The 25,383-nt window shown below is 39.5% G+C and overlaps 3 protein-coding genes across 4 annotated transcripts in view; 2 read left to right on the top strand and 1 right to left on the bottom strand.

Moving 5' to 3' along the window:
* Window positions 1–7,564, bottom strand: part of slc39a11 (solute carrier family 39, member 11) — a 184,013-nt gene extending 176,449 nt beyond the window's left edge. For both annotated transcript variants that reach the window (XM_080873647.1, XM_080873648.1), the window contains exons 1-3: window positions 7,512–7,564; window positions 4,644–4,761; window positions 2,493–2,531 (exon numbers count right to left, since the gene is read on the bottom strand). In XM_080873647.1, the coding sequence (XP_080729773.1) occupies window positions 2,493–2,531; window positions 4,644–4,751 (147 nt within the window). In that variant the 5' untranslated portion in view covers window positions 4,752–4,761; window positions 7,512–7,564. The remainder of the gene's footprint in view (window positions 1–2,492; window positions 2,532–4,643; window positions 4,762–7,511) is intronic.
* An 11,125-nt stretch (window positions 7,565–18,689) lies between these two features.
* The window catches only part of LOC308390707 (somatostatin receptor type 2-like), a 38,971-nt gene continuing 32,277 nt past the window's right edge, over window positions 18,690–25,383 (top strand). Inside the window, exon 1 of the mRNA XM_080872957.1 lies at window positions 18,690–18,953. The gene's annotated coding sequence lies outside the window, so the exon portion shown is untranslated. The remainder of the gene's footprint in view (window positions 18,954–25,383) is intronic.
* On the top strand, window positions 19,526–23,990 carry LOC308390709 (somatostatin receptor type 2). The gene has a single exon (XM_080872961.1). It carries the CDS (start codon window positions 20,023–20,025, stop codon window positions 21,034–21,036), a length of 1,014 nt encoding a protein of 337 aa, XP_080729087.1. The 5' UTR covers window positions 19,526–20,022; the 3' UTR covers window positions 21,037–23,990.

The following is a 25,383-nucleotide window of genomic DNA, read 5'->3' as shown; positions in this document are numbered from 1 at the left end:
GGAATTTGTGGAAACAAACAGTGAGGTTCTAATTTATTTAAAGTTCCACTCATCAATATATAACAACTGTGTAATATGACTAGGTGCGCGTAATAGAGCCATTTAATTAAATTGCAAAATAAATGTATAAAATTATTCACTGTAGCCAGTTACTAATCAAAACATAAGTGATTAGACAGAAGTTGCAGTTGAACAATATAGTTACTAAATAAAGCATACTAATATGACATTACATAACTGACTGAAAATCACTGGTCTAAAAATAACAGTTTATGGCATAAACAATACCATAAATACCATAAACTCGTCTCCACAGTTCCCAGACATTTAGGGAGTGTAGTTAAAAGAAGTGGGGAAGCTACACATTAGCAAAAATGGGACTATCCAATTTTTTTAAGATGTGGTGATGGCATCAAATTCAAAAGGAGCTAATATTTTTATTTAAAAAGTACATTGTGGCAGTGCAGAGGGGAGTAGGCTCAGCCAAATGGCTCCCCGGCCTCAGTCGGGCGATGGGGGTATGTGGCAGGGCGTGGTCTGTGGTGTGGCTGCCAGGGAGGCAGACGCACCTGGTTGACATGAGCTATCACGCCTCACCCGCTTAAGTAGACTGAACTATGTCCTGATGTTGTTGTTAGTGTGTGTTACTGCGAGCTGAAAAGCTGCAGCCGATTGTAAAACGGCAACCGTGATCATAAAGATGCTGAAAAGCGTGAAACCGGGGCTGCCATGGAGTTATTACACGTCTTTAGATTAAATATTTTATGTGTTTTTATGATCTATTGTGAATAAAATATGTCTTTACAAGATGCTTAAATCATTACATTCTTTATATATATATATATTTCACACAGCATCCCAACTTTTTGGAATTGGGGTTGTTTGGATATATAGGTTGTCTGTAGGTTATAGTTCTCAATAATAATATGAAAATGAACATTAACTAATGGTGAAAAGTTACAGAAACATTGCTTTATCACTGTAAGAGGATATTCTTTGCCTCTCTAAAAGGACTGTACCTGTCCCCTCTGTCTCTGTGCTGGGGTCTGGATGTGTCTGAGGGATTTTCCTTTTACTTTGTTTGTCATTTGCTGATTGGAGCAGTCTTTTTTCCACAGTTTTTCATGTGTTTGTGTAAACTGGTGTGCGGCCACAGTAGCAAATAGCCTTTCTCCACACATCTCAGTTTGCAGTGTTTTCATTTAGAGCTGTAAAATATCTCCACATGACGTTCCTCTTTCTCTCTGCCATCACTCTCTCCTCACTGCAGCCTACATGTGTCTGCTCAGTGCGGCTGCTTCACGTGAAGCACGGGAGGAGGAGGAGCAAAGTATGCCAACATGTGACCACCAGCCATGTGACATCAACTTCTCAACCATTTTCAGATGTATAACAATCATGGTGACAATATAAGACCAAGTGAATAAGGGCCAAGCCACACAGGCCCAGAGGCCAATCTATGACCACCTGCCAACCAGCAGTCGTCAGGGAAAAATGTGTTTTTCCCCAACAGGTTGAGAGTGGTTGCTGGAGGTTGATGGCAGGCGCTGAGAAGATGATTTCTAAGGCTCCAGTAATACAGGCCTACAGACTGGTCAGTGACACCCCCCGCCCACCCCCAGCAACCATCTGTTGCGGGAAAATGCGTATTTCCAAACAAGTTGGCAAAAATTGTCTTGTGAATGCTTTAGGTGGAGGAATTTAGCTGTAGTTTGAATGGAAGTAACAAATGCGTCTACAAACGGAGGCCAGCTGCTATCTGAGCCATAATGAAACTGTCAGCCTCCAAGTAGATACACCTCTGGTATCAAAATCCTACATCACCTTGTTCTAAAGTTATCGCATTCACAAGATTTTCAGAAAACCTGACTTTTGACCTTGAGGTTGAGGTCACCGGGATTCGAATTTCATGTGATGAGTGAGAGCTTTGACTGAGTGCCGCCTCCAGGAACCACTGCCAACCAGTCATTTACCTAGCAACCACTGGTTAGATGACGTCCAATATGGCAGACAGCTTTAGACAAAGTGTGCATGACATTACGTGAGAAACCTCAATACAAGGAGTGACGTCTATTTTCTCAGTACTAAATGTAAAGAGAAGAAACTGAAACCAAAGTATCAATCTCATCATGCTATTATAAATCTGATACCAACACCAACACTGCTAATGATAGTATCGATCCACTCATCCCAACAAGGCCAGCTGATATATGTGATCTATATCTATAAACTGCTCGTACTGCAGGGATTTAAACATCGTAATTGAATGAGTGACAGTGCTGTTAAGGGGATGCATTTTCAGTTGTAGGGTGATACTTGCAGGGGAACACTTCTCTCAGATTTTTAATGAAACGACATGGCAGCTGGATGTGTCAGAGTTTCTCTCTATGAGGAGGAAACTTGCCTTGCTGCAGTGGAACGTTTAAAAGCCAATCACCTCATAGCAATGTATGTGTGAGTATGTGGTTCAGCTCAAATGAAACCTTACTCACCCCAGCTGCAAAGCCTAAACTTCCATCCAAGATGCGCTTCTGAAAAGGGCAGACAAGAAGAGAGATTGTGAGTGAGGCAGGGAAATCGATATCGTAGTAACCCTGACAGTGGAAGAGCCAGCAGTTCAGTGCATTCCTCACCATCGACTTAACTCGGCAAAATGGGCATGTGTTACCGGAGTCAGAAATGGTAAAAATACATCAAACAGTGTGCAGGTTTTGCACAGTGTTTTCATGCTTTCTGATTCATTTCTCTGCGATTTAGCTGAATAAATTTACGGTTTATCATATCACTTAAAGGTTGCAGAAACAAATATTGACATCACTAGCTGCTAAAGTGTTCTGGATTTTCTCACTGTGTGTCCACATAGACTTAAATTCTATATGTGGTGAGCTGTCGGGTGATGGTGAACACACCAACACATAAATAAATTATTCAACTGTGTGTATCCATTCCACACCTACAAATAATTTTGTCACAAAAAGTCCAGCTGTGCTGTAATTGAATGCAGCTGATATCCAAGCAGAACACACATGTATGAGACTGTGTGTTAGAAAAGACTGATATCGGGTTTTTAAGACCAATACACATGCAGATATTTGGTGATTTAAAAATGTGATCTTGGAATATATCCACCAACATTTTTTTTTTTTTGACATACAAAACATAAACAGATTCTCCTAAAATGTGTTACCTGTGGTTATTTATTTACTCACTTGTGCTCTGCCTGACTTTACTTAGATCAGCTGGTTTTTTGAAATTGTGCGATTCCAAATATGTGTGCTGTCAACAGGGAAGTAGCAGAGTGGCTTTTCCTCTCTCTGATGGACAAACTATTCAACATCGATACTCATTTAATGGGTTAAGACTGCTTCCTCCATCTAGTCTTAATTTTTTTTATTTCATTTGACGACCACTATAAATGCTGGCACTGATAGCTCAGCAAACAGCGAATATCTGCCGCTAATAAATTAAAAATTGACCTGGCTGCAATGCATTCATTTTAAACTCTTAACATTATTGAATTTTCCACCATAAATTACTACACGTGGATGAGAGAGTGGCGTGCTGAGTTAAAATCCAGCATGGATGCCAACCACAGACACACATATCTGCTGATTAGCGCTAATCAACACTGAATAAGATAATTAAGTGAAAATGTTATAAAAGACACCAACAGCACAAGCATAGATGAGACAGCAGTGACTCATATTTAGCTGAGGTGATTGCTGCCTATCAGAAACACTGCAAACGTTAAGCCTGACTAGTAGCAAAACTTCACATGTCCATAACTTAAGAACTACAGAAGTATAGAACCTTTTGTTAAAGAAAAATTTGAAGTGCAGGCTTTGAAATGTACTGAAAGTATAAAAATAAAAAGTCACTTTTAAGGTTATTTCTACCAGCTAGTTTATCATTTTAAATTTGAATTCTAATGAATTCACTCGACTTGATCTGTTATGTAGAACAGAAGCAAGAAAGAAAAACAGAAGGAACCTAAAAACTAGCTGTATTCAAAAACGCAGATTGTTACGGTGGCCCTGAGAGATCAAACAGACTGAAAATATCCGCAAATAGAAAAATGCTGCAGAATCACATAAAACACAAGGACATTAAATGAAATACAATGAAAATAGGAACAAAAATGTCTGTTCTGTCACATTATTGTATCCCCAGAAACACTTCTGCTTTTTTTAGCTTTTGTAGTGTTTGGGGGTTTTTTAATGTTGCTTTTTAGTTGTGTTGCTTTTGAATGCTGTTTAGTTGGACATTTCAACATGGGAGTCTATGGTGATTTACCCACTTGTAGAGCCAGTCTCAAGTGGCCCTGGTAGGAACTCTTTGTTTTTGTAGGAGCTGCCAGCAAACAGAGAAAACATGAGACATGGAAGGGCCCTGTCTAGCTGGCTTGCAGCAACCAAACTTTCAAAATAAGAGAAAAGTAGTAGATTCATTTGAGATAGCACCGTTCTTTCAGATTAAAAAAAATATATAAAAATTATAAATTCTAAAATTTGTCACCAAATGTAGGCAACTGTAAATTGACCAGGTCACACTAAGTTCATGAGTGGAAAACTCTAGCTCACCAAATAATTTGCTAGTATTTCTTTAGAAGAGCGATTCCTGGAGCTCAGAGTGACACTCATTACCTGTCGGCTGGAGAAGACGAACACCAGAGCAGCTCCGGCAGCAGTCAGACCCCATGTGAACAGAGTCCCCAGCAGGGCCTGGGTCACAGGGCTGTAGCCTTCTAGCATAGTGACAGACCTAAACAAACAACACGGCCACACTAAAAGTTAGCCCGTGGCACATCGACATTATATTCAAAAAGATAGGCGACAGAAAGACTGCAGAAAGACTTTGAAAACTAGAGTAAAACAAAAAAGGCTGCTTTCAGGTAATCCTACAAGGCAACAAGACTCCTCTTAAGTCAACACACATGCTAATGCACAGCCCTCGTGTGACTGACTCACGCCTCACACCTTGTTTTTTCAGCACACAGTGGAACAAAAAGATGTTTCAAATCCTGTTTGCTTTGCATTTTAACATCCTGGATTTCTTTTTTCTATTGCTGCACTATGATTATTATCACTGCCGTCCTAGGGTTTCAATCATCAACACACCAAATGATTTTCATGTTAATATACAATATTCACTTTTTAAATTCCAGTGAAATCAGTTAGTAGTAGTTGTTAGTAAAACTTTTATTTAAATATGAGTGCCTATAAGCTCTGTCTGATAATAAGCCTGTTAACTTTTGGTAAGCCCAATATCTGCCTGAAAAGTTCAGCCCCTTGTGGTCAATTCAACTTATTCAATTCAATTTAGTTTTATCTTCTCAAGGCACTTTGCTCTGTCTCTACCTTCCAATACAATTTAAACCACATTATCCAATGTGCAGTCAGGGCCCACCACATTTGGGGACCCATCCAAGGCACAGATGAAAAAGAGATCTCTTAAACTTTCAGATCATCAAGACATGTATATATATATTTATCATAACAAAATAATATAAAGTGTAAAATGCAGTCCTCCTTTTTGTTACCTGCTCCTTTCTCACCTCCACTGCTAAAGAAATTAGTCTACAGCTAACTGCTGTATTTGCACTACTTCCAAAATGAATGAAACAAGTAGAAGGGGAAATATCAAACAACAGAGGGTAAAAAAAACAGGCATATGCAACCTTTATGGAAACTGCCTATTTTGTTCTTTTTTCTTCTTCTTTTTTTGTTCAAGCAATTCAAGATGAAGACACTGCAGTTCACTTTAAAGTTGTTAAGACAACATTCAGCAAAATGACAAGCAAGATAATTCGGGTGTACACAGGTGGAGCCGTGTGTGCATGTGTATGTGAAAGGACACACAATTAAATTATAAAATACACATTATCCTTTTAAAAAAAGCTTAATTTTTTTAAATTGTTCTTCATTTTCCATTTTATATAAGACACGTTTTACATCGTGGGCCACATATAGCCCACTTTAGATGTAAGTGGACCACACAATTTAAACTCTTGCAAATAGGTTTAAGCACACATCTAATCAAACGTTTAATACCTGAGATATTTTAATATTATATGTCATTTCAACAATAAAAAAAATGTTGCTTTGAGCTTAAATTGAGGTCACTTTAAGGTCTTCAAGGTCATTTTAAATCTCAATTTCAAATTGTAAAGTTAGATTGTTATTGATCCTTTTTAGCTTAAAGTGTATATTTACTCCCCTTACCTCAGTCTTAAAGTGTATATTTACTTCTTACTCTTCCTATATTTATTGTTGGGGTTTTTTTGCATTGAATGGACCTGGAGCCTCGTCATCTCGTCTCTCTATATACTGTACTGTATATAGCAGAGATGACAATAAAGTTTACTTTGACTTTGAACTTTTAATGAATATTTGAATTAGATAAAAAGTTCTTACTTCACTGCACAGACTGTCCTGTGATTATAAAACTTTATTTTTTTGTAATTGAATGTCTTTTTGTGTTTTGTTTTATTTTGCTTTGCTCCTTTTTAAGGTGAACCCACTACAGAAATCGTAAATTTCTATAGTAGATCGTGAAAAAACAGGAACTTTCTGTTATTCAATTGTTTACCTATTAGTTGTTTACGTTGGTGTAGTGTGAATGGTCATGGAGGAGGTCTTTATCATTAGAAAAAGCTGTACAGCTAAAAGTCAAACACATATGCCCTCCATTATATTTTCCAAACCCATCCAGTGGGTAGATTGGAGTCTTTGGTGGGCTGATTCTGGCCCCTGGACCTTATTTTTGACACCCATGAGTTAATGAAAAGAATGATTGGGATGGCTACTTTAAAAATTTTCCCCAGAAAGGTATGATGCTGTCTATAAAAACTATTCTCTGTGTTATACACGTTGCTTTTTGTCATATCTAACTATTGAAGAAAGGATGAAAGAAAAAAGCCTGATCATGAAAACATGTCGGCTAGAGCTCCTAAACATTTGTGCCCAGGTCTCTGTAACTGGCAGGTGTGCCAACAATACTGTCAGACTATGTGAGACTGCAGCAGTAAAACCCTGGTAGTGTTACAATGAACAAGAGAGGAGCACATAGGAAAAATATTCGCCTCGTACGGGTGGATTCATTTTGGAGCGTAAAGTTAAACGTATTCCTTTCGTGTGCGTATACAATCAGCTTTAAATGACAGCTGACTCTTGTCAACAGCTGTTAACTATTTTTTCATTTTCTCGTCTTTTCCTTTTCCTTTGCTCTGTTCTGCGATATAACCGGTCTTCGTGGAGACCTTCTGGCGAATCGAGTTTTAAATACCAATACACGTGAGGAGCACAAAGTGCAGATTACAGAAAACAGAGGTAAATGAAAGCAAGCCGGCTCTCTTAAAATATTCGCTTTGTTTTTAAAAATATCAGTGTCATATTTCCAAAACACGCTGTTTCTGGTATTGTGAAGCGAAAGTAATGAATTCGGCACAGTTCAATTTTATCCTAAATCTATTGTATCGCTAATTTCTTTATAAGTCTTTCAGGTTTACTCACTTCTTTCCAGCAGCACTCCGAGTGCTCTGTATTTATTTCCTACTTCCTAGTACACGTGTCTATGACTCTATTAGCCCCGCCTTTGCTCGCAGGCTATTGGCCATCAACTTTAACAGTAGTAATCGAAGACAGCGTTCATTATCATCAATATTATTATTATTTTTTTATTATGATTTTTTTTTTGTTATTATTAGTAGTAGTATTACGTATTTATTTATTAATTTATTTAAAATTTAAGCCAACTTTATTTATAAACCACTGACTTAAGTGCTGAAAATACGAATATAACTATTTCAGGAGAATATTTTAAATTTAACCTTCCAAATGTAATCTGTGCATTGTTTTTTGTTTGTAATTGACTGATTCAAACTATCCGCTTTTTTGTAGGTCATATAGGCAAGGAGTTTTCTCACACTGGTGGGATAGACACTCGCTCTTTTGGCCCCCTTTTGTTTTCAGAACTGCCTTGTGTGTGCCTGGCATACACTGAAGTTGGATTCCTCTGAGATTTTGCTGAGAACTCATTCCACCACATCATGAAGACGCTCTCTATTGGAGGGTTTTTTTAGTGCAATGAACTCACTTTCGTATGTGTTCAAGAAAACACACTGAGATGATTTGAGCTTTGCAACATTATGCAGCTGGAAGCAACCATTCAAAGATGGCAATAATAGGTAGGCTGTGGCATTTAGGTTTGTGCTAAAAAGCCCCGAATGTGCCATAAAATACCTCGATAGTAGAGGGTGGGCCATTTATATGGATACACCGTAATAACATGGGAATGGTTGGTGATATTAAAGTCCTGTTTGTGGCACATTAGTATATGTGAGGGGGCAAACTCCTCAAGATGGGTGGTGACCATGGTGGCCATTTAGAAGTCGGCCATCTTGGTTACAACTTTTGTTTTTTCAATAGGAAGAGGGCCATGTGACACATCAAACTTATTGGTAATGTCACAAGAAAAACAATGGTGTGCTTGGTTTCAATGTAACTTTATTCTTTCATGAGTTATTTACAAGTTTCTGACCACTTATAAAATGTGTTCAATGTGCTGCCCATTGTGTTGGATTGTCAATGCAACCCTCTTCTTCCACTCTTCACACACTGATAGCAACACCGCAGGAGAAATGCCAGCACAGGCATCCAGTATCCGTAGTTTCAGGTGCTGCACATCTCGTATCTTCACACCATAGACAATTGCCTTCAGATGACCCCAAAGATAAAAGTCTAAGGGGGTCAGATCGGGAGACTTTGGGGGCCATTCAACTGGCCCACGACGACCAATCCACTTTCCAGGAAACTGTTCATCTTGGAATGCTCGGTCCTGGCACCCATAATGTGGTGGTGCACCATCTTGCTGGAAAAACTCAGGGAACGTGTCAGCTTCAGTGCATAAAGAGGGAAACACATCATCATGTAGCAATTTCAAATATCCAGTGGCCTTGAGGTTTCCATTGATGAAGAATGGACCCACTATCGTTGTACCCCATATACCACACCAAACTATCACTTTTGTTGTTCCAACAGTCTTGGAGGGATCCATCCAATGTGGGTTAGTGTCAGACCAATAGCGGTGGTTTTGTTTGTTAACTTCACCATTCACATAAAAGTTTGCCTCATCACTGAACAAAATCTTCTGCGTGAACTGAGGGTCCTGTTCCAATTTTTGTTTTGCCCATTCTGCAAATTCTGTGCGCCGATCTGGGTCATCCTCGTTGAGATGCTGCAGTAGCTGGAGTTTGTAAGGGTGCCATTTGTAAGTAGCTAATATCCGCCGAAGGGATGTTCGACTAATGCCAGTCTCCAGTGACATGCGGCGAGTGCTACGCTGTGGGCTCTTGCTGAATGAAGCTAGGACAGCCACTGATGTTTCTTCATTAGTGACAGTTTTCTTGCGTCCACATTTTGGCAAATCCAACACTGAACCAGTTTCACGAAACTTAGCGAGCAGTTTGCTAACTGTAGCATGGGAGATGGGTGGTCTCGTAGGGTGTCTTGCATTGAAATCTGCTGCAATGACCCGGTTACTGCGTTCACCAGATATCAACACAGTTTCGATCCGCTCCTCACGTGTTAACCTCTTCGACATGTCAATGGCTGTGAACAAAGAGAAACTTGTAAATAACTCATGAAACAATAAAGTTACATTGAAACCAAGCACACCATTGTTTTTCTTGTGACATTACCAATAAGTTTGATGTGTCACATGGCCCTCTTCCTATTGAAAAAACAAAAGTTGTATCCAAGATGGCCGACTTCTAAATGGCCACCATGGTCACCACCCATCTTGAGGAGTTTGCCCCCTCACGTATACTAATGTGCCACAAACAGGACTTTAATATCACCAACCATTCCCATGTATCCCTATAAATGGCCCACCCTGTACAACACCAGCAGCAGCCTGAACAAGGCAGGATGGATCCACACCTTCTTGTTGTTTGCACCAAATTCTTAAGCTACCATCTGAGCGTCACAGCTGAACATGAGACTTGTCAAACCAGACAATGTTTATCCAAACTTCTATTGTCCAATTTGATGAGTCACTGTGAATTATAGCCTCAAATACCTATTCTTAGGACCAGGTTTGTTTTTTTTTCCTTTTTTTTTTAGGACCAGGTGTGGTCTTCTGCTGATGTAGCCTAAGTTTAATGTGTTGTGTGAGATGCTGTTCTGTATACTTGCGTTCCTAATAGCTCAATGCTTATTGGAAGGCGTGATACCAAAGACCATTGTCCACTGACCTATGGCATCAACAAGACATTTTCCTTCAGAGAATTCCCACTCACTGGATAATTTCTCTTTTTCAGAAGATTCCATGTAAACTCTATAGATTGCTGTGTGGACACCAGATATTACAGTAACGCGTTACAAGTGATGCGTTACTGTAATCCAATTACTTTTTTCAAGTAACGAGTAAAGTAAGGGATTACTATTGCAAAAAAGTTAATTAGATTACTGTTACTTTCCCGTAAGCACGCTGCGTTACTGTGTTACTAAAACCGTGATTTTTTTGCCAGAGTGTCTCATAACAATGACGTAAGCAAGTGCGACGTTCGTGGCAACAGCTGTGTGCAGATAAATGGATGGATCACATGTAGGGTGCGGGAGAGAGTATGAGCGTGCAGCGTTTAAAGCGTGGAAATACTGACCTTACTTTGAGTTTGATTCTGTAAAAAGTGACAAAAACATTAGTGTCCGCTGTTCATTGCGTGGGAAGAAAACTTCTTTTTACAGTGAAAAAAACCCTTAACTTCCAAGCAAGCACCGAGTGCGCTGCCACTGGAATGTGAAATTCACAGACAAACTCGTGGATTCTTCTACTGAGCGCTGCGGCTCACCTGCACCAGGGCAAACCTCCACCTGCTATACAGGTGAAAATAGAGCAACAGGACCGCTGAGTCTTTGATTTTATTTATTTTCTGCTGTGTTTCACTTGCATTTATTTGAAAGACTGAGTGTAAACACAAAAAAATATTTTATTTTATGTGCTGGAATGTGCAGAAAATAGGTTTAAATGTTAAACAAATTTCTTCCAGTCAGCGAATGTTGCATATAATTACATTTTTGCTTGATGCATGAAGTTAAAAGATGAAAACTAATAAAACAAGTTTTAAAAAGAGACTTTTCCATTTGATTACATTTTGTATGATGGATTATGTAGAAAAAGTAGAATTGGGCTGAAAGATCTATCGCTTTATCACCTATTCAGGTTGTAAATCATGTTTTTAAAAAGTAACTAAGTAACTAGGTAATTAATTACTTTTGAAAATAAGTAATCAGTAAAGTAACGGGATTACTTTTTTAGCGAAGTAATCAGTAATTAGTTACTGATTACCGTAATTGTCGGGCTATAAGCCGCTACTTTTTGCACAAGCTTTGAACCCTGCGGCTTTTAGTCAGGTGCGGCTTTTCTATCGATTTTCCATGATTTTTGTGATATCGTAAGACGATTTGTTTTGTGTGTTCCGCTGTTGTACGGCACTACGTTGCCTGGCGGAAGGATCGGGGTTCAAGAGTGGTATGTTAGTCACATGTCCGTCCGCCAGGCAACGTAGTGCCGTACGAAGTAGCGCGAAAAACAAACTTCAAAGTAGCGCTACGCATTCAGCGGGAGGCGTGGATGACGAGCGGCGATAAACTTGCGAAAAGCAAGTTATGCCCAACTCCACCGGTGGATTCTGACAGCGTGGAAAAGTGCGAAAACATCCACGATCACCAACGGATTTTGAAGGGCTGGACTGCTGCATGATGGAGAGGAGGACACCGCCACGGCCCTTCTGAGGGTGTTCGACTCTGACACTGACAACGAGGATTTCTTTGGTTTTGAAAGTGATAACGAAGGAGAGAAGCGGAGAGTGGATGACGAAGCCATCCTGAGCCTGTTTGTATCCGACATTGGAGAAGAGGACTTTGGTGGTTTTAGAGCGCAGGAAGAAGAGAAAGATGGTGAATGACTGACTTTTCTTCTTGTTAAAGCCGTGTCACTGCACCTGAGCCTAAAAGGTAGTCCGAATCTATTTTTCTGGTGTGCTGTAGGTTACTGTTATGTACTACATGTGCAAATATGTACCCATAACTTGTTTTTCAAAATATTAATAAAAGGGGTGTGTCTCCAAACAGCCATCTCTTTCCTGACAATTCCCTTTGTGCATATTCTCTTACATATGATAAGTCAACATTGAAACACCTGCGGCTTTTAGTCAGGTGCGGCTAATGTATGTACAAAACAGGATTTTCCCCTGATTTTTAGCTTGTGCGGCTAATATTCAGGTGCGCTTTGTAGTCCGGGAAATACGGTACTTTTTTCAAGTAACTTGACCAACACTGGTGGACTCTGTCATTTTCTCAAATACTCAGACTAGCCTGTCTGGCACCAACAACCATGTCACATTCAAAGTCACTTCAATCATCTTGATCCATGACTACATGCTTAAACAAGCCAAATTTCTGCCTTGTGATTGGCCGATTCAATAATTTAGCAAAAAGTGTCATTTGTAAAGTCAAAGAGGTCTAACATGTTTAGTTTCTGGGGATTTAGAACACAGGCAGTAGTTAGACAGCAGCATGCTAACTTCTATTAAAGTGTTGGAGCCTTCTTCAGTTCTTTGATCATTTCTTTCTTTCTTAAAGCTTTTTCACAAATGAGGTTTCAGTTAATTAAATAGATTTTCATTCCATGCACCTTTTTATCTGGCAGAACACTGACATTTTGGCTTGGATGGCTGCAAAAAGACCTAAGATTATAGGATTACAAAAGTCTTTGGGGAAATGAATCAACTTCTTACTTGATTTGTTTCCCAGTGCATTTGTGGTCTCAGTCTTTAGTTTCAAGCCTTATTGAACAAAGAATTATGCCCATTTATTAAACCATGGCCTTACTTCAAGCAAAGTGAATAATAAAGCAGGGTATACTTTAGGGCATGGCTGTGTACTGCTACTGGGTCCATGTGCATTTTTCCAATTTAAGAATGAGGAGAAAGCTGCAGCAAAAGTGCTAAAGTGGGGATTCAGAACCATCATCAGAACCCAGGAATCAGCCAGCGATTGAGTACATTCAAAACATCAGCAATTTCTGATATTCAAAACACTTATTTAGTTGGTCCCTGATCCTCTACTCAATAGGATTTGGTGCTCTCATCGCTGCTGCCCAGGCTCAATTCCCAGTCAGAGAGTGATGCTTGGCACTATACTGATACCCACTCATGAGTGGGCAGAAATTAATGCTGAGACTAATATTCCTCAGTCCTCATATCTTGAGTATGTGTAAGACAGTGGATTCATGTGTTTCTGTGAGTTGGACAGCTCCACAACATTCAATGTTTTCTTCAAAAGGTTAACAACTATAAGTTAAAGACATATCAAGGACTATCTGTTAAAATTGTTCTTGTTGTTAACCCTGAAAACCAGTTATTTGATGGTCACAAATTTTGTTTAACACTTCCTCAAGTGATTCAGTGCTTTTGAAAAGTCAGTCATTTAGGGTACTCAAAGCACTGATGTAGTGGGTCCCTGATGGGCTAATGGCTATAATGCAGCTCACTCAGTGCATCAGCTTGGGTTTAATTACTGGTCAGGGAATCAAAGATGGCATGCCAATATACTGCTGCCCACTGAAGACTTTTTGTGTGTCTTAGTCCAATGGTGCAATTCAAAACTGAGTCTAATCTTACTCAGAAATGCCCTAAAATTAGATTAATGCTCCCTTGAAAAGTGAAACTTGCATAACAAGTTGCTACACAAATGCAAGTTGGACAGTTTGAAAAGAACTTGTGTGATTTCTAACCACAGGAACCATTTTCAAAGTGAGTTTGATGTCTCCATGACAAGTTTCAGTCAAGCATTATGTTCATCTCATAACTCACGGTCCTATTTAGAGGAAGGAATTACAATCATATGATTGATAAAATGCATGTTGTTGTCAGCTTCTTAGTCAAATCCACTGCATGTCTTGTCATGTCAGGCTTCAGAAAAATAGATTTTTTATCCAAAATGCCAAAGTCAAAGCAAACTTGCTGGTGAGATCATGGTATTTATGTCAAACTGATATGCAGTCTGTCACATTCACCCAAATATAAAGTGGAAGAATCAAGTAGTTATGTCTAGTTGGTTTTCTTGTTGACGTGCCGTCAATTTAGTCTTTTTAGAAAAAAACAAGATAAAGATGTTCAGAAAGTGAATTAAGCAGGCTTGTGTGTATAAATACACATATATAGTTAAGTTAAAGAGATGACAATATCAGTAACAAAACTTTATATATGACCTTGGATGTAAGTCTTGAGGAACATCTATTTTTTGGTCCGAGGTTTTATTTAAAATTTCCTGGATAGAGTTCAAATGTCAACCCTGTAGCCTGGGTTTGAATAGGACTCAGGAATTGAGGTTTGGCACCTGAATGCACAGGTGCACACTAAGGTCTTTTGTCCATCTTAATGGCACAATTCTAATCTTCATCAGTCATGGCTTGACCAAGATTGATACTTTCTTAAAAGGTCAGAGATGTGTAACAAGCTAGCTGCAAGAGGCTCAAGTGAAAGTCACGAGACAACAAATCAACTTCTCGCTTAAGTTCTCGACTCGGTAAACATTTTCCCGGTGAGTTTGTGGTCTAATTTAAAGGCTTCATGTATTCTGTATTTAGCGATATTTTGTAAAAAAGGGTCAAAAATGAACTTTCTACCTACAAAACATCAGTAAATGGAACAAAAAGTGGATACAATTTTTAATGAATCAACTTAAAAACAACCCAACCAAATGGAATGTTAAAATCTATCATATGCAAAATAATGTTTGCAGATGCAGGATGTTTACTGGTAATAAACACTTTCTTTAACTGTGTACTGTGCTGTCACTTCTGAAGGCTCCAAATGTCTTAATTCATGAATTTCAAACTAATTTCACATCATTTTAAATGGGACAGACCAAACTCCCATTTCTGTCATAGTAGAGTAGTTTAACTGCACATTCAATCCCAGAGATATCTAAATGTAAGAAAAAGAAGTGCAATTTCAACAGTGTGCCTCAGTTTTTCCTGCATGATAAAGGAATGGTGTTACTGAAAGAAATCTGCCAGCATGACTCTTGGGGCTTAAATTGTAAGTAATAGATGTGGAAAATTACAAAATAAAAGTCTCACAAATTGTCCTGTAAGTATTCAGCGGAAAGTTATTTTTTATATCATACAAAATCACTTATTTTATTTTTAAATATTTTTTATTTATTCATTTGTTTTATTTATTATTATGATTAATGTGAAAAAAACAGACATTTCTAAGCAGATAGTGAAAAAACAGGAGCTTTTCTGTCATTTAATTGTTTCTCTATTACTTTATTATTGTACTTTAAATGTCTTTGGGGAGATCTTAATCAGTAGGACAAAGGTGTTTATGAAAAAACATTTAAAAGTCGTATACTTTTTGCCATCCCTGACATCTTTCAATGCCGTCCATTGTGATGTGATTGCAGTCTTTGTTGAGCCAATGCTGGTCACCCGGCTTCATGTTTGCTACCTCTGCCTTAATTAATGTTGGGATCTTTGCTTTTCTGAAAAGAAACAGATTATGTTGATGTTGCTTTTCCTTTAAGTTGCCACTCTCATCTCTGGGAATTCCCAGGTAAGCTGACCTTTGATTGGGGTTTTTGTGCTTTTTAGTACAGAATTTCTTAAAATCTTCCGTGAGCGCCAAATCCCTGACCATATAACGCTTCTCACTGTGATGTGAATTATTAACGGATCAGTCATCAGTCTTGCTCTTTTATGTTTCATACCCACCAAACCACGTAAATTGACAATTAAGAGGACCCTATGTGTTTTTTTTGTTTTCCAGTATTTAACAACCCCAGTGGGGGCTCAGGCATTTAAAGCTTTAACCATCTTGTTTTATTAGCCTGTTAGTTGAGGGATGCATTTTTTTCTTTCAGTGCTGGCAGTTGATAAAACTCAGTAACTTTGCGATGTTGGAAATCATCAGCTGATAAAGTTCACTTCAGTACGTTACATTACATTTAGTACTGTGTGTGCATGTCTAGGGTTCTGCTGTTACTTATTAACTGTCATGTGGTTGCATTGTGGAATGATTTAGTTAATGCAAAAATAATCCATTATTATTAGAAACAAAATAAAGACCCAGTTACAAAAGCTATATATGTGGCAAAACATCATAATTTAATATGCAAACAGGCTTGTAGTGGAAAGTCGAGGCCATGAGCTCTTCATCAAACAAATGCATGATGTCCTGTGTCTCAGGTGGGTTGTTATCTTTTTAAAGGCCTTGTTACTCCTTGTCCACTAATTTCGGTTCTTTCAGGATGATCAAACATCTGTTGTGCAAGATGGCTGTCAAAGAAAGCAGCCATCGTTCTTCGATTCTCAAGAACTGACATCAAATACTCAGTTTTCCTTCTGAGGTGTTTGATCTCTTCAGTTTTTATGCTAAAATGACTTCAAAACACTCCATATTGGTAACATGCCAAAGAGACAGCATGCCAGGTATTTCTAGGGTAGTTTTGCGTGTGAAAACGGGAATGGGAATAGTTCAAATCACCACGTTTTAGGAAAGAACTCTCAAAATGCTGCCCTAGACAAGATAAGCCCCTGACTAATATTCCCTCAAATATTTTAAATTTCTATGTTGCAATTACAAAAGCTACAGATTTACATAACTCGTCAATGACGCTAGATGTTTAGTCATTGTTTCTGGGAAACAAAAGCAGGATGAACATATCCTGGTACTCACAAACAATAAACAAGACAATAAATCATGTGGAGTTTCCAGATTTTTCTATTGGCTTCCTCTCTTTTCCAAGCATGCTGAAAGTATTTGGTGCAGCATGCTATTCCATCTGTAAGAGTTTTTACTTATTGTCTTATGAAATAACAATGTAAAAAATGCAGTATCACTGTCTGACTCATAGTTTACTGGAATAATTAGATCTTGCATGCACGCTGCAGATGGTCTCTGTGCTTTATTTGAGTCTTTTTTAGTAACTCTAGCAGCACGGCTCCGTGGAACATTTGTCCGCCTGTTGCTTGCGCACAGAAAATGAACCCACATGGAATTTTGAGCAAAGAGCCACGATACTCAGAGTATGGATGCCACCAATTTGACTGAGAGCTACCATCAGATTTGCTGAAGATATACAAAGCCCACAGAGGATGTATTTTTGTGCTAACAGCAGGTCAAGCTGTTCATAGATTGCATAAAATGTTTTGATGTCTGCCAGATTAGCGCAACATATTCACTATTCACACATGCTAACTCCTGCAGCTGCTGGTAGTCCCGTGACTACTCAACCTTCACCTTTTACTTTGGCAAACTGCCCGATGGATCCCAGAAAGCTGATTCTTTTCATTTGGACTTGGGAAAAGCATTTCATCACTCATCCAAGTGACTTCTTCAGCCTGACTGATCACTACAGATAGTCCTGATTTATGTGATAAACATGAATGAGTTTGGTAACTTTCATACAGTTAGATTTGTGTAACAGTTTCCTTCATTATTAAATTTCTGAAAATCTAAAGTTATCTTCTCATTATATCAAAGGAGCTTGCAAAGAAAAGCGTCTGGACTTCTTCAAGTTGCTTGAAGAAGTTTCACCTCTCATCCGAGAAGCTTCTTCTTCAGAAGTCCAGACGCTTTTCTTTGCAAGCTCCTTTGACTACGATGACCTGGATGACTCAGAACCTTCACAGACTTCTCATTATATCCTGATAATATGTGCTAATCATCAGTATATCACTGGCAAAATATTTGCGTTAGAATTCTGACGTTTTTCTCGGAATTCTTTTATCTCAGAATTCTGACTTTAGTTTCACATCAGCAACGCCAGAAAAATGTCTCAAAAATGTGAATGTGCATTTCAGGATAACAACGTAAAGTATTTATTCAACACTTTCTGCCATTCTAATCAATGAGTGACTGAACTAGCTGCTTTCTTCCACATGTAGTTTTGTGTGCCATTTGTAGTTTTTCCTGTTCTTGTAGAAATGCTTCTTCTTCAGAATGTAAGGAGATATGCTGTTGTCATCAAGTTCAGAACTGCAACCTCTGCACATACACTGCTTATGATTCCTATGGTACTAAAAAAAAATAATCTTAAGTTTAGTATTGAAAGGCATTAGAAGTATTGTTTAAGGTGACGTCCCTCAATGGGAGTAAATGTGGGGTGAGTATCATAACTATTCAATTACTAAATAAGACACTTGCTAAATCACTTGTGGCCTATTATGATTATGTGAACACTTTTTTTGCTATTACTCACCTATATTAAAAGGTAAAAATTTGAATCTACAAACTGCTTAATAAATAATTATAATCCTCCACTTCATTTTGTAAATCTGTCTGATTAGTCACACATATGGATGGTGCTTTGCTTCTCATTAGTAATCCTACAATGATTTTCTGTCTCCATTCAGCAGTTTTTCTTCTGCTCTCATCCTAAACTGAGATGACTAAATTTAACATTTTTTTCTTTTCCTCACTTTCATTTAAAAAGTGAGGAATGTCAACATGTCCACTTAAACATGTCAGTGAAACGCAGCTTGTGAAATACGACCCTGTCAAACGTCTCCAAATTTAGCACCGTTGAAACAAGGGGTGTTTTTTTAAGAAGGCAGAAGGCTTTGGTCGGGGCGTAGAGGGAGGCTTTGTTCTGTGAAGTGCCAGTCTCTGGGGAGACATTAAGCCAGAACCTAATCATGAGTTCAAACAACAAAAGCATTTTTTCTGCAGTTAATTGGAACCAGTTTAAATGACAGACAGGCGGTACGTCTCGGAGAAATCTCAGGGGAAATCTGACGAATGAGCTGATAGATGAGCTGATAAGTGTCCTTGTCTAGTTTTGATTGAAATCCGGTTCTGGTGTTGATGGTAGGTGGCGCAACGTGCTGGAGGAATTTCAAAGGGTTATTTCAGCTATGCGTGGCTGAACCACAACAGAACAAAGGTCAGTACTCTTCTGCCGACCTCTGCCTTGTCCTCCTACCTCTTTCTCTTCACCACCTTTTCTTACTTTTTTTTCATTGTCACCTTTTTCCCACTTCTACGTAGTTTGAAAAAGGGTTGGAGGAGCATAGAAATAGGATAAAGAAAGGGAAAAAAGAAGTTGCAGCATCCCGTGTCAAATGTCAAAAAACAAAAGCCCTGATTTCTGTTTCCTGTCGGCAGATTTACTCGGTCTGGGTTGCAGAGGTGGATGGCCGCAGGCAACGAGCTGGTTGTTATTATCTTTGCTTGTTTAGGTTTTGCTCGTGTGACCCCCCTCCCCCGCTGAACTGTGCAGGCAGAAAAGAGAGGTGGATAAAATAGATGGTGGAAGGGGGGAGGGGTTGGTGAGGTAAATAGAAATGAAGAGGGAGTGAAGACAGAAAAAAAAGTTATTAAAACAAAAGTATTGTAGCAGATGGGAGCATGGGTTTACCTTGGAAACAGCATTACAGCAGAGGAACCGGGGGAGGCAGAGCCAAGCTGGAGTTTATCACAATCTTTGGAGAGTGATGAACCAGGGGAGGAAGGGGGGGGAGGTGGCACACTCCCAGCACAGTGAGGGGTGGAAGAGATATAAAAGGGCTCCCAGGGAGAAAGAGTGGTCAGGCAAGTGTGTGAGCTGCTGTCCTGCTTGTTTCCACACTGCTGCACACCACTGTTTCATGCTAGTGTGTGTGTGATGTGAGGGAGCCGCGTGCCGTCTCCACCACAAAGGAATAAACTTTTGCAGTTATTTGTGCCAGAGGATAAAAGGAAGTAACGACTAACTGGAAGAGGGGAGTTGATGAGTTTCTGAAGCCTGGCACTTCTCAAGTCTGGAAGTTTGATTTTTTTTTTCTCTTTCGGTTGAGTTGTTTACTCATCGCCCTCTGAGAACCTCCACAGCAGAGAGTCAAGAGGTGACTCTTGAACTGCGTGCAGAGGAATTTAAACAGAAGCTGAGATTTTCATCCACCCTCCGCAGTGACTGTTCGAAGTGTCACTTTTGTGCCCTTGTGTTCCTTTTCTGATCAGCCTTTGGAGTCACAATGAATGCCTCATTTTTATATGACTACAATCAGTCCTTAGTGGATCGGGAATTTTACTGGGAGGGAAATCTAGATGGTTTCGGCATCACGATGGCCTTTCTCTACCTGGTGGTTTGGGTCATGGGGCTAGCTGGAAACGCGCTCGTTATCGTCGCCATTTTAAAGTTTGACAAGCTGTCCTCTTCAACCACAGTGTACATTTTCAACCTTGCGCTGGCCGATGGACTATTCATGGTTGGTCTTCCCTTTATAGCGAGTCAGAATTTCATGAACCGCTGGATTTTTGGAGATGTGGCGTGCAAAGCTGTCATGGTGCTGGACGGCATCAATCAGTTCACCAGCGTCTTCTGCCTGACGGTGATGAGCATCGACCGCTACATGGCGCTGGTGGAGCCACTTCGCTTTGCCCGTTGGAGGACCCCACGCTGTGCCAAGATTGTTTCATCCCTCCTCTGGCTGTTCTCCCTCCTCACCATCCTCCCGATGGCGCTTCACTTCTCGACCGATCACGGCTTTTGTACGCCGGATCTCGGCTCCGACGCCCGGTGGCTTGGCGTCCTCTCTTACACCTTTATTTTGGGTTTCGCTTTACCATTTACAGTTATGACAGGTTTCTACGTGGCAATGCTGCTCGCCTTGTGGGGTCAGAAACTCCGAACCTCAGCGGTGACCCTGGAGAGCCAGCAGCTGGAGCAACAGGTCACCAAAATGGTGGTCGCGGTGGTGGTTGTGTTTGGTTTGTGCTGGCTGCCGTTTTACACCTTCAACTTCTGTTCTCCATACCAAAACAGCTACGCCGTGACCTTCTACAGGGCTTTCGAGTTTGTGGTCCTGCTTTCCTACTCATGGAGCTGCGCGAACCCCATCCTCTACGCCTGCCTCTCTGACACCTTCAGGAGGCACTTCCGCACCCTACTCTGCCCCATCACCAAGTCTTCTTCCAGCATGCAGTGCATCACTGACCAGCAGAACCTAAATGACACAGTTGTGTGTGATGGCACCAGTACCCCATAAAGCCAAACGAATACTGGCTGCATTTTAATTCCCTTCCTATTATGATGCACTGCACGGTACTTTTGGACTTCTTTCTTTTTAGTTACTCCAATAATGCATTGCAGGTACCTACAATGACTTAGGAAATCACTGTATGTGCAGCCACAATATTCTTTGTTTATTTCCACAATTGTTTGCCTAATCCGAGTTAAACTTGGCTGGCTTTCTGCTGACAACCCGAGTAAGTGAAGTGCTGACTTTCAGATCATTTGGATGAGCGATTCTCATATTTTGACTAAAAGTTGTTCTCTGCTACCAGTGTTTGCACTAGACGGACTGCTGACTGCTCCACTCTGTGTGTAGGGGGGATAGGCATACGTACATACACAGATATGTTAATTGCTTTTCTTTGAGTGGGCATTCATTGACATTAATGCATTAATGCAGCTACCCTGGGCTGAACTAATCTCTAACTGTAACAACTGTAACCCTGAAACAGCTTTAACCCAGTCATCCAAACTGTTAAAATTCTTCCAACATTCCATTAAGCTGATGGCCCAAAACTCAAAAGTTAGTCGTCACAAGGACAACTGGACAAGTTTCACTGTAGTTTTCTCGTCTTTGGTTTTCTGTGACAAATTTGGATGTGCTGTAACAACCCATTTTGCCCATTCTGGACAGCCAAGTTTGAACTGGAGCAATCACAGACACGTGCAGAGAGTGTATCTTTATAATAGCATCACTTTGTTGGAAAACAAGAGCTTTATGACTGCCTACATCTGACGCATTTATGTAAATTGCAGCTACAAAAAATACACCGGGTTTACACTTTTCACAAACATGGCCTAGCTTGGCAAATTTCCCTTTTTTATTTTTTTGTTCAATCTTCTCCACTTGAAATGTACATTTTATGCTCAAGCTTGTAGCCTTGGGTGTGTGGATTTGATGCCTTTCTGACTGTGCATTGAGCTGCGACTTTAAAGGGTTAATTCTATTCACCACTATATCAAATGCAGGCTTAAACACTTCTTAAAAAGCATAAAGATAAAACAGAAAACACCAGACACTGTCACTAAATGTGAGTAGATGATTTCCATACCACTCTCTTGGTTTAAATATCACGTGTCTGTCTGACTCAGACCTGTTGTATAATTTGTCAGCCGAGAGCTCAGAAAATTCAGACGAAATGCTCTAATGCACATCCTGCTATAGCGCTTTTCAGCAGAGCTAATAAAATGTAGCACAACAGGGATGAAGTGTGGACAGGTGGAGTGTAAACAGAATAACACGGGTCACATGCTTTTGACAGCACCAACTCATACACGCACGTACACACTCAGCAAATAGCATCTCCACATCTCCCACAGCTGGATTATGTCCCAGTGGCTGTGCATGCAGGAAGGCATCGGATGAATGTATTTCTACTCGGCTGGCCATGAGCACGCACTTGCATTTTTGTGTGCAAGCACCTATGTTATTCTGTTTAATGGTGACATACAAAAAGACACCCTTAACTAGGTGAAAGATGCATAAATCACTACATAAAGTCAACATTACGCCTGTGTGGTATATGAAAACTTCCAATGTTTGTTCTGTGTTTTGTCATTCTGGAAATGTATGCTTTACCCCGCTCCTGGGTGGAAACCTGGAACCTCCAGAGTTTCTTCATCTCAGTCTGAATTATGATGTAATCCAAAAACAGGATTTTTTAAACCAGCATAATCTATCAATCCCAATGAATCCTGCAAATGCATACACATGAAAACAGGGGATTTTCTTTGAACACCAGTGATATTTCCTGATTGCTTCTTTCACTCAGTAATTCTTTGATTAACCACACACCCCCTCCCTTTACCTCTCTTTCACTTTGACCGCTTTTAAACTTCATGCGTCTTTAAACGTTCATTTTTTTGACAGCTATTCTTAACATTAACCTCCACCAGCTGTGACACACTGAGACATTGCTTACATGTGTTACCCCGGCACTCGAGTGCAGGAATCCAGCACGGCCGTGTCATCAGAGCGGTTAGATTAGAGCGGCCACCAACACACCGCAGAAAGATTCAAATCAGCTCACGAAAGGCTGAGGAGATTTCAAGCCGTCCAGCTGCTAACTGTCTCCCTACATCTTTCCATAAGCACTCCCGCTGGGCAATCCCAAGAATACTTAGTGAAATGCATTTTATGAGTTAACAAAAACACGTGTTAACAACAATAACGCCTCTTGCTCACAGTGCTTTCCCCCCCCTCTTTTACTTCAACTTTAACCAGAAAACATGAAAACACAAATTGTGGAAGATACACAGAAGGAGCCAACCACTTCATTCATAGAAGCAGCATTTTTGCACATATAAAGAAAGAGACATTTTAAAATCATCAATGATACAGTATGTATGAATGAGATTAATATGTCAGTCACACCACACGAAAATCACACATTCTGTTTCTGATGTTTTATAAATGAATAAATTATATGAATAAAAAAAATTAGCCTGAAACTTTCTTGATTCTAAGCTTATTTCAGTCTCTGTATCTTAACTATATTTATGTGCCAAGAAAATAATCACCGCCAAGTTTTGTTACATTTTTCTGTAACGATCATCTTACCAGTTAATGTAACCATTTTTCAAACCCCGCCGAGGTTTGATTTTAAAAGCAGCATTAATCTTTTTCCAAACACTTCCGAAAACACCATCTCTGCCTCATCCATCTCCTCTAAGGTGAAGCAAACTGAGCGTCTTGACTTGACCGTCTGCTCCGAAACCGTCCCTCGAAGGGCATCCTGTAAATGTCAGGCCTGCTTGTTGAGACCCACTTGTATCTGCCGGCTTAGTTTTAAGAACTAATGAACCTCTGCCAAAATGTTTGAAATGCTGAAGGCAAAGAAAGACTTGACCAGCAGTGGTGTGTCAGAGTTGGCCTAAAGGCATAAAACAGTCCTCAATTAGTTTGGTGGCATGGCTACCGTAAATGTATGTGTGTGTATATATATATATATATATATATATATATATATATATATATATATATATATATATATATATATATATATATATATATATATATATATATATATATATATATATAGAGAGAGAGAGAGAGAGAGAGAGAGAATGTTTTAATGCAATACTATAAACAGCTGATGGCTTTTTTGTTCTGAAATGGATGTTTTGTTGTCTAAATAAAATATTCAGATGTGCTAACATGATTTCTAGCATAGTCAATAAATAGGTCAATAAATAAAGAATATTTTTCTCCTGTCAATTTTGTCTGTCAACATTGTTAAATATAGAAAAAGTTCTAAATAAACGAGACATCTGTTTCTTGTGGATTGTATCCTTTAGGGTTGCTGGATGGGAAAGTAGCTGCAGGTTGGCCCTGAGGAGGTCACTGAGAGATCGGTTATATGAGTCACTGAACACCAAGGCAGGAGTGGGTTGGGGTGGTGGAGTTCATGAAGGGGAAAAGTTTGCACTACACATTTCTGTAACACAAACAGTCACACAGCTGACCATGTAGACTGAGTTACAGTTCTTTCAAGTAACCACTAGATGCTGGCACTTCATCTAATGTAAGATGAACTTTTTTGATAGGAATTCAATCCTGTCTCTCAATAAATCAAAATATAAACTTTTATACATAAGATGACAATAAGGCAGTTAAAAAACACTGCTTATGGAATAATAATAATTAAAATAATGGTCATATAAAAGAGCATTATAGCTTTTCTGCATTACTCTAGAAGGTGGAATGCTAAGTCATGAACTGGAGCTGGCAAGTTTGGCTAACAAGCTGCTTCCATAAACTGTATGAACACTCAGGCTAATTTAGCGCTAAGAAACTAATAATATATTTTAACTTGCCAAAACCGAAGTAAAAACACAGCAAGCTTTGATATTACTCAAATAATTTCACAAAAGCTTCTAATCACACAAACATTGTTTCTTTTCCTTTGTGTCTCTGAATGAATTTCCTGTTTCTGCACCGCCTATGTCACCATCTTTGTTCCACTCTTCTCCATGTGGCTCTTGGGTTTTTATTTCCCTCGTTCTTTTTCCTGATCTTTTTAATGTCTGCTTCCTTTTCCACTGGGTCATTTTGTGATTGTTTCCTAAAAATGTTACAAAAACCTCCTTATGCCAGCATTAAGTTTTCTACGTCAGTGAGTACATTTCATCATCCTGCAGTATAGGCAAGGCTCCATGTGGGTATCTGTGTATCCTCCAGTTTGTGCTCACCAGGAAGACTTTTAAGCTCACCCACAATTTTCCAGAGGTTTCCATTTAACCTGCTTCCTACGACCAGATAACAAAGTACTATGATGTGAATAACTGTGCCCACAGTCTCCTTGCACCTGTAATGGGAATA

Source organism: Rhamphochromis sp. 'chilingali' (assembly GCF_963969265.1).
Source record: "Rhamphochromis sp. 'chilingali' genome assembly, chromosome: 22".
Classification (NCBI taxonomy): Eukaryota; Metazoa; Chordata; class Actinopteri; order Cichliformes; family Cichlidae; genus Rhamphochromis; species Rhamphochromis sp. 'chilingali'.
This window is presented reverse-complemented; position numbering and strand designations above follow the sequence as displayed.